The sequence below is a fragment of the Pantherophis guttatus genome, chromosome 12 (genome assembly GCF_059756535.1).
Source record: "Pantherophis guttatus breed Tessera chromosome 12, ASM5975653v1, whole genome shotgun sequence".
NCBI classification, from domain to species: Eukaryota; Metazoa; Chordata; class Lepidosauria; order Squamata; family Colubridae; genus Pantherophis; species Pantherophis guttatus.
The window spans coordinates 14,651,649-14,664,932 of NC_142074.1; the positions used below are offsets into that span (position 1 = coordinate 14,651,649).

The 13,284-nt window shown below is 44.3% G+C and overlaps 1 protein-coding gene across 6 annotated transcripts in view; it reads left to right on the top strand.

Moving 5' to 3' along the window:
- Positions 1-13,284, top strand: part of BCORL1 (BCL6 corepressor like 1) — a 64,363-nt gene that overhangs the window by 49,599 nt on the left and 1,480 nt on the right. For all 6 annotated transcript variants that reach the window (XM_087877554.1, XM_060692120.2, XM_087877557.1 and 3 more), the window contains 6 exons: positions 1,715-1,935; positions 4,397-4,582; positions 6,489-6,655; positions 7,410-7,555; positions 8,848-8,925; positions 11,060-11,213. In XM_087877554.1, the coding sequence (XP_087733680.1) occupies positions 1,715-1,935; positions 4,397-4,582; positions 6,489-6,655; positions 7,410-7,555; positions 8,848-8,925; positions 11,060-11,213 (952 nt within the window). The remainder of the gene's footprint in view (positions 1-1,714; positions 1,936-4,396; positions 4,583-6,488; positions 6,656-7,409; positions 7,556-8,847; positions 8,926-11,059; positions 11,214-13,284) is intronic.

A 13,284-nucleotide genomic window follows, 5' to 3' on the forward strand; every position in this document is an offset into this window, starting at 1 on the left:
TTGGATAACCATTTGTCTGAAGTGGTGTTGGGTTTCCTGCCCAAGCAGGGGACTGGACTAGAAGACCTCCAAAGTCCCTTCCAACTCTGTTATTCTATCCTATCCTATCCTGTCCTGTCCTGTCCTGTCCTGTCCTATCCTATCCTATCCTATCCTATCCTATCCTATCCTATCCTATCCTATCCTATCCTATCCTATCCTATCCTATCCTATCCTATATTCTTTTAAGTTAATAATACAAACCCATTTTCTATCATACAACTAGAAAAGTACAAGGCAAATCCACCAAAAAGAAGAGAGAGCTTTTTTTCCAGTCTAAAATGTTTTAGCAGGGCAGGCTGTCTTTTGCTGCGGTCTAGTCTACCCCTTGCCCTTAAAATCATGCTGGCTGAAGAATTCTAGGAGGTGAAGGCCACAAGTCTTAAAAGTTGCACGATTGGACATCCCCATCTTAGATAGTCTGGATTGGATTGAAAGCCGGGTAACTGTGAAGAACTGTAACACAAAAAGGGGTAGAACACCTAGGGGGAAAAAACTCTGCTTGGTAGGAAAAGGGATTGGTGAAACACGTTGAAGTATTTCAAATCAACCAAATGCAGATGTCTGAAATTTAGCCCATGACCTATATGTATGCCATAATTTAACTACTTTTTGAATTGAATTGAATTGAATTGAATTGAATTGAATTGAATTGAATTGAATTGAATTCTTTATTGGCCAAGTGTGACACAAGGAATTTGTCTTCGGTGCATAAGCTCTCAGTGTACATTAAAAATACATTAATCAAGAATCATAAGATACAACAGTGATAGATAGATAGATAGATAGATAGATAGACAGATAGACAGACAGATAGATATGATAGAGATGATAGATAGACATAGATAGGTAGGTAGATAGATAGATAGTAGACAGACAGACAGACAGATAGATAGATGATAGACAGAGATAGAGAGATAGATAGAGAGATAGATAGATAGATAGATAGATAGATAGATAGATAGATAGATAGATAGATGATAGACAGATAGATAGATGATAGACAGATAGATATGATAGATAGATGATAGACAGACATAGATAGGTAGGTAGATAGATAGTAGATTAGACAGACAGACAGACAGACAGACAGACAGACAGATAGGAGACAGATTAGATAGATAGATAGATAGATAGATAGATAGATAGATAGATAGATAGATAGATAGACAGACAGACAGACAGACAGACAGATAGATATGATAGATAGATGATAGATAGACATAGATAGGTAGGTAGGTAGATAGATAGTAGACAGACAGACAGATAGATAGATGATAGACAGAGATAGAGAGATAGAGAGATATAGAAATATAGAGATAGATATGAGGGGGAGAGAGAGAGAGAGAGAGAGTGAGAGTGAGAGTGAGAGTATACTGTATGTAGGACTGTAGATCACAGCACACAGTTGGGGTTTTCCAAAGATTAAGATTTATTTCACGCCCAAAGTGGGCATCTATTCAAGTCAGCCTCTGAGCCCAAGGAGCAAATTTTGAAAAAAAGGCAGACCGGTGTTTGATCGTTGCTGCTCCCTTCGTTTTCTTGGCCCTCCCTCCCTCTCTCTCTCTCTCTCTCTCTCTATGAGACAAATTTTGGAGGGCAGGATCCTTTCTCCGAGGGCGCTTCTAACCTTTCTCTCTCTCTCTCTCTCTCTCTCTTTGTGGTTTGCCTGCAGATTTCCGGTACAGAAAGCACAAAAGCTCAGCACTGGGCAAAGGCTCTGAGCTCTGCCTGAGGAGCAGGCTCTCTCCATCCCTCCAAGGCCACCTGGACTTCCAGAATGGGTTCCTCCTGGATCACTCCGACGTGGCTCCAATGCAAGAAGGACTGGAGAAACCTTCCGGGAAACGCAAATGCAAAACCAAACACCTGTCGGGCCTCTGTGAAGAGGGGAAGGTAAGGAGAGGGGTCTATGGAGATTCTCCCGGGGTCATCCAGGTAAAGGTTGTCCCAAAGATGCTCTTTTTTCCAAAAGGCAGTTGGACTTCGTTTTTCCTTGAAGTCGTTTCGCTTATTTATTTATTTATTTATTTTATTTTATTATTCATATTTCTATGCCGCCCACTCTCCGAGGACTCTGGGCGGTTTACACCAAAGACAGTATACTAAATAGCATATTGCCCCCCAACAATCTGGGTCCTCATTTTACCCACCTCGGAAGGATGGAAGGCTGAGTCAACCTTGAGCCGGTGAGATTTGATCCGCTGATCTGCCAAACTAGCAGTCAGCTGAAGTAGCTGCAGTACTGCACCCTAACCACTGCGCCACCTCAGCTCATTTTGCAAGAAGTTTCTTTGAGACACATATTGCCATCAATTGGTTCCCTAAGTATTTAACTTTTTTTTTTTACAATTTGCATATTCATTATTCTTGTACATTCTCTCTTTTGTTTATCTGTAAAATTTTTAACCAATATTTTTGTTTTCTCTTTGTTTATTTTCAAACCTGCAACCACCCCATATTCTTGTATCTTTGTAATTAATTTAGGTCCCATTTCCTGTGGGTCTATTTTAGAAAATAAACACCCAAGTCATCGGCAAAAGCCTGTAGCTTATACTTCTCTTTATTAATTTTCATACCCTTTATTTCATTTATCTTGTCGGACATTTCATTGTCGGCTAATACCTCTAAAGTCAATATGGAAAGCAGTGGGGGGATAAGGGACAACCTTGCCTTGTGCCTTTTGTTATGTTAAAATTCTCCAGTCGTGTCACCATTCATAATCACCTTTGCTGTTTGTCTGTGAAGCTTCTTCGGTTCTGAACTGAACTGATGAGAAGCGAAACGTCTTCAAGGAAAAAACAAAATCCAGTTGCCTTTTGAAAAAAAAAAAAGCATCTTTGGGGAAAGGAGAGGTGTTTGGAATGGGATGGTCAGAATGACCATATTTATATTTATATTTATATTTATATTTATATTTATATTTTTATTTGATTTATATGCCGCCCTTCTCCGGAGACTCAGGGCGGCTTACAGTGCGTTAAGCAATAGCCTTCATACTTTTGTATATTTATACAAAGTCAGCTTATTTCCCCCACAAACTGGGTCCTCAATTTACCTACCTTAGAAAGGATGGAAGGCTGAGTCAACCTTGAGCCTGGCGAGATTCGAACCTGCAGTAATTGCAGGCAGCTGGTCTTAATAACCAGCTTAATAACAGGGTGCCTTAGACCACTGTACTACCAAGGCTCATTTATATTTATTCATTTATATTTCTCTACGGGCGTTCTTCCAAATACTTCAGGTTACTTTACACTTATCAATACAGAATAAAACCATTCCAGAAGAAAGCCAGCTTGGTCTAGTGATTAAGGCCCCAGGCTAAGAAGCGGGAGACTGTCCCATCGTAGGCAGGAAAGCCAGCTGGGTGACTTTGAGCCAGTCCCTCTTTCTCTCTCTCTCTCTCAGCCCAGCCCACCTCACAGGGTTGTTGTTGTTGTTGTGGGGGAAAATAGGAGGAAAGTGTGCTGGATATGTTTGCCACTGAGTTATTTGTAAAAAAATAATAAAGATGGCATGCAAAGAAAAGAGAGGGAGGGAGGGAAGGAAGGAAGGAAGGACGGAAGAAAGAAAGAAAAAGAAAGAAAGAAAGAAAGAAGGAAAGAAAGAAAGAAAAGAAAGAAGGATGGATGGATGGAAGGAAGGAAGGAAGGAAGAAGGAAGGAAGAGAAGGAAAGAGGGAGGGAGGAAGAGGAAGGAAGGGAGGAAAGGAAAGAATGGAAGGAAGGAAAGAGAAAGAAAGAAAAAAGGAAGGAAAGAAAGAAAGATGGACAGAATGAAGGAAGGAAGGGAAGGAAAAAAGGAAGGGAAGGAAGGAAAGAGAGAAAGGGAGGGAGGAAGGAAGGGAGGAAAGGAAAGAATGGAAGGAAGGAAGGAAAGAAAGAAAAAAAAGGAAGGAAAGAAAGAAAGAAAGATGGATGGAATGAAGGAAGGAAGGGAAGGAAGGAAAGAGAGCGAAAGGGAGGGAGGAAGAGGAAGGAAGGGAGGAAAGGAAAGAATGGAAGGAAGGAAAGAAAAAAAGAAAGGAAGGAAGGAAAGAAAGAAAAAGAAAGAAAGAAAGAAGAAATGATATCACAGCAATTAAAAATATTATTAAAGTTATTATTTGCACTTGGGAATTGGTTCCCTGAAATGCAGTGACCACTTAGCAAGGCGAACAAACGGTATCCAGTGCAAACATTGGCATAAATTTATTTCAGGTTCATCATTTATTCCGCCTGGACTATCCAGAAGGGATTGTTGGGCACACAAGGCAACATCCTGCTATTTTCTTTTCCCCCCCTCCGTTGAACATAAGCGTCTTTTGACTTCTTTGCCCCTAACCTTGACCAAATCCCATGTCTTTGCGCGCACCCAGGCCAAGTCCCGCTCTCCAAAGAAGTCCCGGGAACCCAGCCCGTTTGGCAAAGTTCGGCAGCACAGCATGGAGAGGAGCCCCGAGACCCCCGCAAGTCCACCTGTGCCCCCCGAAGCTCGACGTCTGATCGTGAACAAGAACGCCGGAGAAACGTTGCTGCAGAGAGCGGCCCGGCTTGGGTATAAGGCGAGTACAGTTTTGGGGGTAATGCTATAGAGCAGGGGGGTCGAACTCGATTTCATTGAGGGCCGCATCAGGGTTGTGTTTGACCTCGGTGGGCCGGAGTGGACGTGGCCAGCTCGATGTCACTCGTGTCGGGGGGGGGCACCTTTGGTGGCTAAGTGCTAAGGCAGAACTTCCCTCAGACCCTTCCTCACTCTCATTATAATCTTCCTTTCTTCCTTCCTTTTCTTTTTTCCTTTCCTCTTCATTCTCCTTTCTTCTTCATTCCCCTTTCTTCTTCCTTCCTCTCTTTCCTTCTTTTTCCTTCTTTGCTCTCTTCCCACCTTCCCTTCTTTTTCTTTGTCTTTCCTCTTTCCCTTGCTCCTTTCCTGCACCTTCTTGGATGCTCAAATTGCAAGAGGGGAAACGTTTCTCCTTTTGTTTGGTTTTTAGTTTGTTTTGGTAGCCCTCTGCCAACGAAAACGGAGCCCGGGGTCGGGCGTGGGGTGACTGCGCAAGGCCTCCTGCGCTCCGTTTTTGCTGGCAGAGGGCTGCAGGAGGTCGTCGCGGCCTCCTAACAGTGAGGACAATTAACCAGGGGAACAGCTTGCCTTCAGACATCGTGGGCGCTCCATCACTGGAGGTTTTTAAGAAGATACTGGACAGTCACTTGTCTGAGATTGTATAAGTTCTCCTGCTTGAGCAGGGGGCTGGACTGGAAGACCTCCAAGGTCCCTTCCAGCTCTTCTCTTCTCTTCTCTTCTCTTCTCTTCTCTTCTCTTCTCTTCTCTTCTCTTCTCTTCTCTACTCTACTCTACTCTACTCTACTCTACTCTACTCTACTCTACTCCATAATTGTATTCCATTCCATTCCATTCCACTCCACTACTGTACTCTACAATCCTATTCTACTCTACTCTACTCTACTCTACTCTATGCCATAATTTTATTCTACTCTACTTCATTATTATCCTCTCTCCTCTCCTCTCCTCTCCTCTCTCTCCTCTCCTCTCTTCTCCTTTCCTCTCCTCTCCCCTTCCCTTCCCTTCCCTTCCCTTCTCTTTTTTCCATAATTCTACTCCATTCCACTCCACTCCACTCTACTTTACTCTACTTTACTCTACTCTACTCCATAATCCTATTCTACTCTACTCTACTCTATGCCATAATTCTATTCTATTCTATTCTATTCTATTCTATTCTATTCTATTCTATTCTATTCTATTCTATTCTATTCTATTCTATTCTATTCTATTCTACTCTACTCTACTCTACTCTACTCTACTCTACTCTACTCCTCTTCTCTCTTCTCTTTTCCATAATTCTATTCCATTCCATTCCATTCCACTCTACTTTACTCTACTCTACTCCATAATCCTATTCTACTCTACTCTACGCCATAATTCTATTCTACTCTACCCTACTCCATTATTATTCTCTCCTCTCCTCTCCTCTCCTCTCCTCTCCTCTCCTCTCCTCTCCTCTCCTCTCCTCTCCTCTCCTCTCCTCTCCTCTCTTCTCTTCTCTTCTCTTCTCTTCTCTTCTCTTCTCTTCTCTTCTCTTCTCCTCTCTTCTCCTCTCCTCTCCTCTCCTCTCCTCTCCTCTCCTCTCCTCTCCTCTCCTCTCCTCTCCTCTTCTGTCACGTAATGACTATTTGCAACCTTCCCAGCCAGCTTCCAACAAGCCAAGCCAATCGGGGAAGTGGATTCACTTAATAACCGTGTGATTCGCTTAATAACCGTGCGATTCGCTTAACAACTGCCGTGATTTCATTTCCAGCCACCATTGCAAAAAAAAAAAAAAAAAAAAGTCATAAAATCAGGTGGGGGTTCCCTTAACCGCCCCCTAGCTTTGCCGTGGAAATTCTCATCCCGATATGCGGGAGTCGAGCACGTCCCTGGACCAACCGCGAGCCAACTCCCTTTTGCAGGACGTGGTGATGTACTGCCTGCAGAAGCCGAACAACGACGTCAACCACCGAGACAACGCCGGGTACACCGCTCTTCACGAGGCCTGCGCTCGGGGCTGGGTAGACATCCTGCAGACGTTGCTGGAACACGGGGCCAACGTGAACTGCAGCGCACAAGATGGCACCAGGCAAGTCGGGATCCTCCTGGGGAAGCTGAGGATATGGGGCCATGGGGTGGGGGGGAGAGGGAGGGAGGGAGATAGAATTCTTTATTGGCCAAGTGTGATTGGACACACAAGGAACTTGTCTTTGGTGCATAGGCTCTCAGTGTACACAAAAAGAAAAGATACGTTGAGGGTAGGAGTTGAAACAATTTATGTCCAGCCCTCTTTTTGACTCGTGCAGTATACAGGTCCTCAAAGGAAGGCAGGTTGGTAGCCATTGTTTTTTTCTGCAGTTCTAATTACCTCTGAAGTCTGTGTCTGTCTTATTGGGTTGCAGAGCCAAACCAGACAGTTATGGAGGTGCAGATGACAGACTCAATAATTCCTCTGTAGAACTGGATCAACTGTTTTTTGGGCAGTTTGAGCTTCCTGAGTTGGCGCAGAAAGAACATTCTTTGTTGAGCTTTTTTGATGACGTTTTTGATGTTAGGTGTCCATTTCAGGTCTTGAGATATGGTAGAACCTAGAAATTTGAATACTGTTGATACTGTGTTGTCTAGTATTGTAAGAGGTGATAGTATGGGAGGGGTTTCTCCTAAAGTCCCCCACCATTTCTACGGTTTTGAGTGTGTTCAGTTCCAGATTGTTCTGAAATGGTAGCCGGAAGGAACCAAGGAGCCGGTAATACTCTGAGACCTGGAGATGTGCAAAATATTCAGCCTGTTCCAGGAAGTGGAGACGACGAAATTTATTTAAAAGTTTTCCCCACCACCACCAGGCCTGTCCACGATGCCGTCGCAAATGACAACCTGAAGATTTTGTGGTTGCTCCTCTCCTACGGTGCTGACCCGACCCTGGCCACCTATTCGGGGCAGACGGCCTTGAAGCTGGCCAACAGCGATGTGATGAAGAGCTTCCTGACTGGTAAGTTGCTTCCTCCAAAAAGTCGTTATTGTTAGCTGTTTTTTTTTATTATTATTTATTTATATGCCGCCCTTCTCCGGAGACTCAGGGCGGCTTACAGTGCGTTAAGCAATAGCCTTCATACTTTTGTATATTTATACAAAGTCAGCTTATTGCTCCCACAAACTGGGTCCTCATTTCACCTACCTTAGAAAGTATGGAAGGCTGAGTCAACCTTGAGCCTGGCAAGATTTGAACTTACTTTAATTGCAGACAGCTGGTGTTAAATTACAGTGCTTAGTCTGCAGAGCTATCCAGGCTCCACCATCCTTGGCCCATCCGTCCATTCATCCTCCATAGGGATGGAAAACGCACACAACACACTACAATGAAATGGAAAAGTTATTTCAATTTTGTGGGAAGGATTACCGATTCCTAGGAGGAGTGGTTCGGTGGCTTAGAGGTGGTGCTCTCGCCCTCACAATCAGGAGGCTGTGAGTTCGATCCTAGGTAGAGGCAGATATTTCTCTCTCTGGGGACACTGAGAATACGGTATATCTGCTGAACAAAACTCTGCACTGGCAACAGGAAGGGCATCCGGCCATTAAAATACTCCGCTAGCTCCATTCAGTTGCCCGGACTCCACCCTGCCAGGGATTATGGGGTCGTTAAAAGATGATGACGTTGATGATTACCGATTTCTAGGAGATGAACAGCTGGACTCTTGAATTGGCTAGGACATGATGATGATGATGATGATGATGATGATGATGATTATTATTATTATTTAATCTTTAGTGGGATTCACAGCCTTTGAGGCTGGTTAATAGCTCAGCAGCTCAAGTCCTAACCAAGGACCTAGGAACTGTTAAGGTATCGTCGGAGGATGTAAACTGTTCCGAGTAAGGTGGTTTTTTGTAGAGTCAAAATGTTCAAGTCCGGCAAACTTAGAATTTCTAAATAGCGGGGTAGCCCTTTGGGTATTGCTCCAAGGGCTCCAATTACAATCATTACAATTACAATTACAACTATTATTATTATTATTATTATTATTATTATTATTATTTCTCCGAGGAAAGGCTGAGATGGGTTTAAAATGCAAAGTCTACATGGTGGGTTTTGCAGGAAAGCTCCTTGAGCAAGAAACATAAAATCCAGAAAGCAAGCGACTTGCAAAATTGTGCTGGATTTATCATTCCAGTGTGATTTAAAAAAAAAAAAAAAAGATAGTTATTTTAGGGGTCTTTCCCAAAACCCCCGGGATCAAGAGAATCCACCTAAGCTTGCTTCTTCCTGGGTGGCCTTTCTTGTAGATCATCTCTTGGACCTGCAGGGACGACCTGATGGGGATCCCCAGACCGCCTGGGATTTTTACAGCAGCTCGGTACTAGGTGAGTAGAGAAGCCGGCCCCTCTGCCTGCTTGACCCCAAGGCCAACACAAGCCACTGCAGTCTGTGTTAATTTCCTCCTACCCCTGAGTGTCGGGAGATGACAACAGTGATGGGCTTCCTAATTGAGGAGCCTCTGGAAGAGAAAACGCTTATTTAGTCAGCTACCCCCCCCCCCCACACACACACACAAAGTAGGGCCTTGAAAACTGTACTTGAATTACAATCTTCAAAAAATAATCTTGGTCTTGGATGGATGCGGTGGTTTGATTTGGGTTTTGTGGTTGCACACATGCCCAGTTAACAAGTACAACTTTCACCACTGCCTCCTTTCCTTTTTCCTTTCCTTTCCTTCTTTCCTCTCCTTTCCTCTTTCTTCTCCTTTCCCCTTTCCTTTCCTTTCCCTCTTCTCCTCTCCTCTCCTTCCTTTCCTTTCTCCTTTCCTTTCCTTTTTCCCTTTCCTCTCCTTTCCCCTTTCCTTCTCCTCGCCTCTCCTTCCTTTCCTTTTCCCTTTTCCCTTTCCTTCTCTTTTCCTCTCCTTTCCCCTTTCTTTTCTTTTCTCCTTTCCTTTCCTTTCCTTTCCTTTCTCCTTTCCTTTCCTTATCTCTTTCCTCTCCTTTCCCCTTTCCATTCCTTCCCTTTCTTTTCTCTTTCCTTTCCTTTCCTCTCCTTCCTTTCTCCTTTCCTTTCCTTATCTTTCTTCTCCTATCCCCTTTCCTTTCTTTTCGCCTTTTCTTTCCTTTCCTCTCCTTCTTTTCCTTTCTCCTTTCCTTTCCTTATCTCTTTCCTCTCCTTTCCCCTTTCCTTTCCTTCCTTTCCGCCTTTCCTTTCCTCTCCTTCTTTTCCTTTCTCTTTTCCTTTCCTTATCTCTTTCCTCTCCTTTCCCCTTTCCTTTCCTTCCTTTCCGCCTTTCCTTTCCTTTCCTTTCCTTTCCTCTCCTTCTTTTCCTTTCTCTTTTCCTTTCCTTATCTCTTTCCTCTCTTTTCCTTTTTCCCCTTTTCCCTTTCCTTTCCTTCTCTTTCCCCTTTCCTTTCTCCTTCCCTTTCCTTTCCCTCCTTCTCCTCTCTTCTCCTGGTCTTCCACGTGCAGAATTCACTGTCCTGCAGAAAGACAGACGGGGCACTTGTGCAAAATGTCTCTTCCTTCAGTTTGTTGAGCTTTTTTTTCCTCTCCCCCGCGTCCCCCATTTACCGATGTTGTTGCTAGTTTTGCCAGTCGAGTTAAGAGACTAAGCTATTCCTCAAGTCCCCTTCCCACCACTATCACAGGGGAAAAAAGAAAAGGTATTGCTTGTCCATCCTGCAGCCAGAAGAATTAGGGGAATGAGTCGCTTTTTCTTTTAAGCCGGCTTCAAAGCAACCGCGAGGCTGTAATTTGGGGGCTCTGCCTCCTGCCGGTGCTCTTGCAGACCTCGCTTCTGTCTTCTCCGTCTGCTTGTTCCTTCTCCGGATGTGCAGCTTCTGCCACAGCCACAAATAAGTCGTTAATGGGCCAGACACGCAGACCAGGGACATCTGCTGGCAGCTCCTTCCTTCCTTCCTTCCTTCCTTCCTTCCTTCCTTCCTTCCTTCCTTCCTTCCTTCCTTCCTTTTGTCAAACATGTATAACAGATTTAAGTATAAACTTGATTATGAATACAAGAAATGGATACGAATAAATGGGGACAGTAGGACAGGGACGGAAGGCACGCTGATGCGCTTATGCATGCCCCTTACAGACCTCTGAAGAATGGGGTGAGGTCCACGGTAGACAGTCTAAGATTGAAGCTGTGGGGATTTGAGGATGTACAACAGAGTCAGGTAGTGCATTCCAGGCACTGACCACTCTGTTGCTGAAGTCGTATTTTCTGCAATCGAGTTTGGAGCGGTTTACCTTGAGTCTGTATCTATTATTTGCTCGTGCATTGTTGCGGTTGAAGCTGAAGTAGTCATTGACAGGAAGGACGTTGTAGCAGACAATTTTGTGTACTACGCTTAGGTCAGACAGAAGGCGGCGTAGTTCTAGGTTGTCCAAGCCCAAATTTTCAAGCCTGGTGGCATAAGGGATTCTGTTGCGAGCAGAGGAGTAGAGGACTCTTCTCGTGAACTCGCTCAATTGTATTATTCATCTTCCCTCCCTTGTCGGCATCTTTTTCAGAGACGAAAGAAGAGATCAGCTGCGACCTCCTGCTCGACCCTCCTGGGGGCTCTGATCAGGACGAGGAGGAGCGGGACTCGGACGACTTAATGTTTGAGTTCTCGGAGAAGCCGCTGCTTCCTTGCTACAACCTGCAAGTTTCCGTCTCCCGAGGGTAAGTCTCCGGAGTAAGAATGTGGACACACACAGACACACACTCGGCTGGTTTGAAGGCGGAGACGCCATGTGGGGGCAAGGAGAAGACGACAATCCTGGAAACAAAGGGGAGCCGTCGAGAGCATCTTTGGGGAAGGCTTTCCCCTATGCGAGATCCCCATCCCCCACCCCTTTCCTCTGATTTCTGAGCTTGGGCGGAGCCGGTGGGGGCTTGCCAGCTGCTCTGGGAGGGGAAGGGCATCCGGGCAACCCCGCTGTGCCAAATGACAGGCTTGGCAAAAGCCTGAAGCAAAAGAGTGGGATTTATTGGGGGGGTGAGTGGGCAAGAGAGGCCCATTCTACAGATCGAAGGAAAACGGTACGGCAATTTCCAAAGGATTTTAGCGGGGCTTGGGGGATCAGGCAGGGACGGTGAATCTGTAGCCAGTTCCAAATCCCTGAGTCTTATGGTGTTACCACAACCCAGGTATATATATATTTTGAACCTTGCAGCCCCCCGTTCATTTAACCCAGAGATCTCCAAACTTGGTGACTTTTAGACTTGTGGACTTCTACTAATACTACTAAAAATTTTCAACTGCACAGAAATGAATAGGCTCACCTTGGAACTCAAGGATAAAAGCAAAACTTTGTCCTATAAAATCTGGGCAAAATTCTATGAATGGTTAGATAAAGGGAGGATAGCCGAGACAAATGTATAGTGTTAGACTAGAATTATATACGTTTATTATAGATAAATTTGTATGTGAATTGTATAGATAGGTATATGTAGGTATAGATATGTATAATTGTATAGGAATAAGGCATAAATGATTAGTATTATACTATGTTTAAATAACGTATAAGGTGTAAGGAATATATTATTATATCATTAGTATATTTTGTATTAAAAGTGTTGGAAGATGCTTGAGACCAGTGATGTCATATCTATGTCCAATGTTTTTAATTTTGAATTACTAATAAAAAAACTTTAAAAAAAATAAAAATTAAAAAAAAATTAAAAAAAAAAAGACTTGTGGACTTCAACTCCCAGAATTCCCCCGCCAGCATGGGAATTCTGGGAGTTGAAGTCCACAAGTCTTAAAAGTCGCCAAGTTTGGGGACCCCTGATTTAACCTGCCAGATACATTTAATTTCCACAATCTTCCAGTCGGCATCACGGAGCACCCAATTAATAAGAAAGCTAAGCCAAATCTGGGAACAGGTGGCCTCACCTCACCCAACAAACACAGTTTTGAAGGTTACAGCAGGGGGGCACAACCCCGGGCTGAGACCCACTACTGGGCCACGGAGTATTCGGAATTGAGCCCCGTGAATAGCTGGCTGGAGCACGTGCACAGCTCAGCTTCCGTGAGCAGCAGGCCAGAGGGCACTCGTGTGCATGTGCACCGGCCTGGTCCCTCACGCAGCTCAGTTCCCCCCCCTTCCCCCCCTAGCCAGGCTGGTCCCCGCCATTTCCTCTGGTTAGGGAGACAAAACTGGAAATCAGGTAAGACAACAAGAGGAGCCCCATCTTGCTCCACCACCCCAAAATAATAAGACCTCCCGAAAAAAAGGCCAAGCGCTTATTTTGGGGGTTCAAAAATATATATATATTGTTTTTCTATCGAGAGACCTGGTCTACCCTAACATATGGGAGGGGGCATTCTGCTCCCTTTCGCCTTTCAGCTCCAATCCAGGAGCCCTCAAGCAGTCGCATTCACGACAAACCATTTTATACCAAATTTATATTTTGCTGATGAAGAAATAGAAAAACACTTAATCTTTCCCTTGGCTCAAGCTGATGAAGGGAGGAGAATTTGGCTCAGTGTGGCTCAGAAGGTTAATTCAACTGCCTAACATGCAGGAAGCCCAAGTTCGAATCCAAGTAAGGGTATGGCTAGCTGATGAAAGCTAAAAAGCTTGAAATAGATCTATACTAGTCTCCCTTTATTTCTTTATCAGCAAAATAGTTTCTAGGCTTTTTTTCTGGCAACCAGCAAAGCACTCTGCTGCTCATTGGGAGACTTAGTCTGGGTCTAAGAAAAAGCCTAAAAACTAGTGAATTGTGATTTCACTGAACAAGGGCT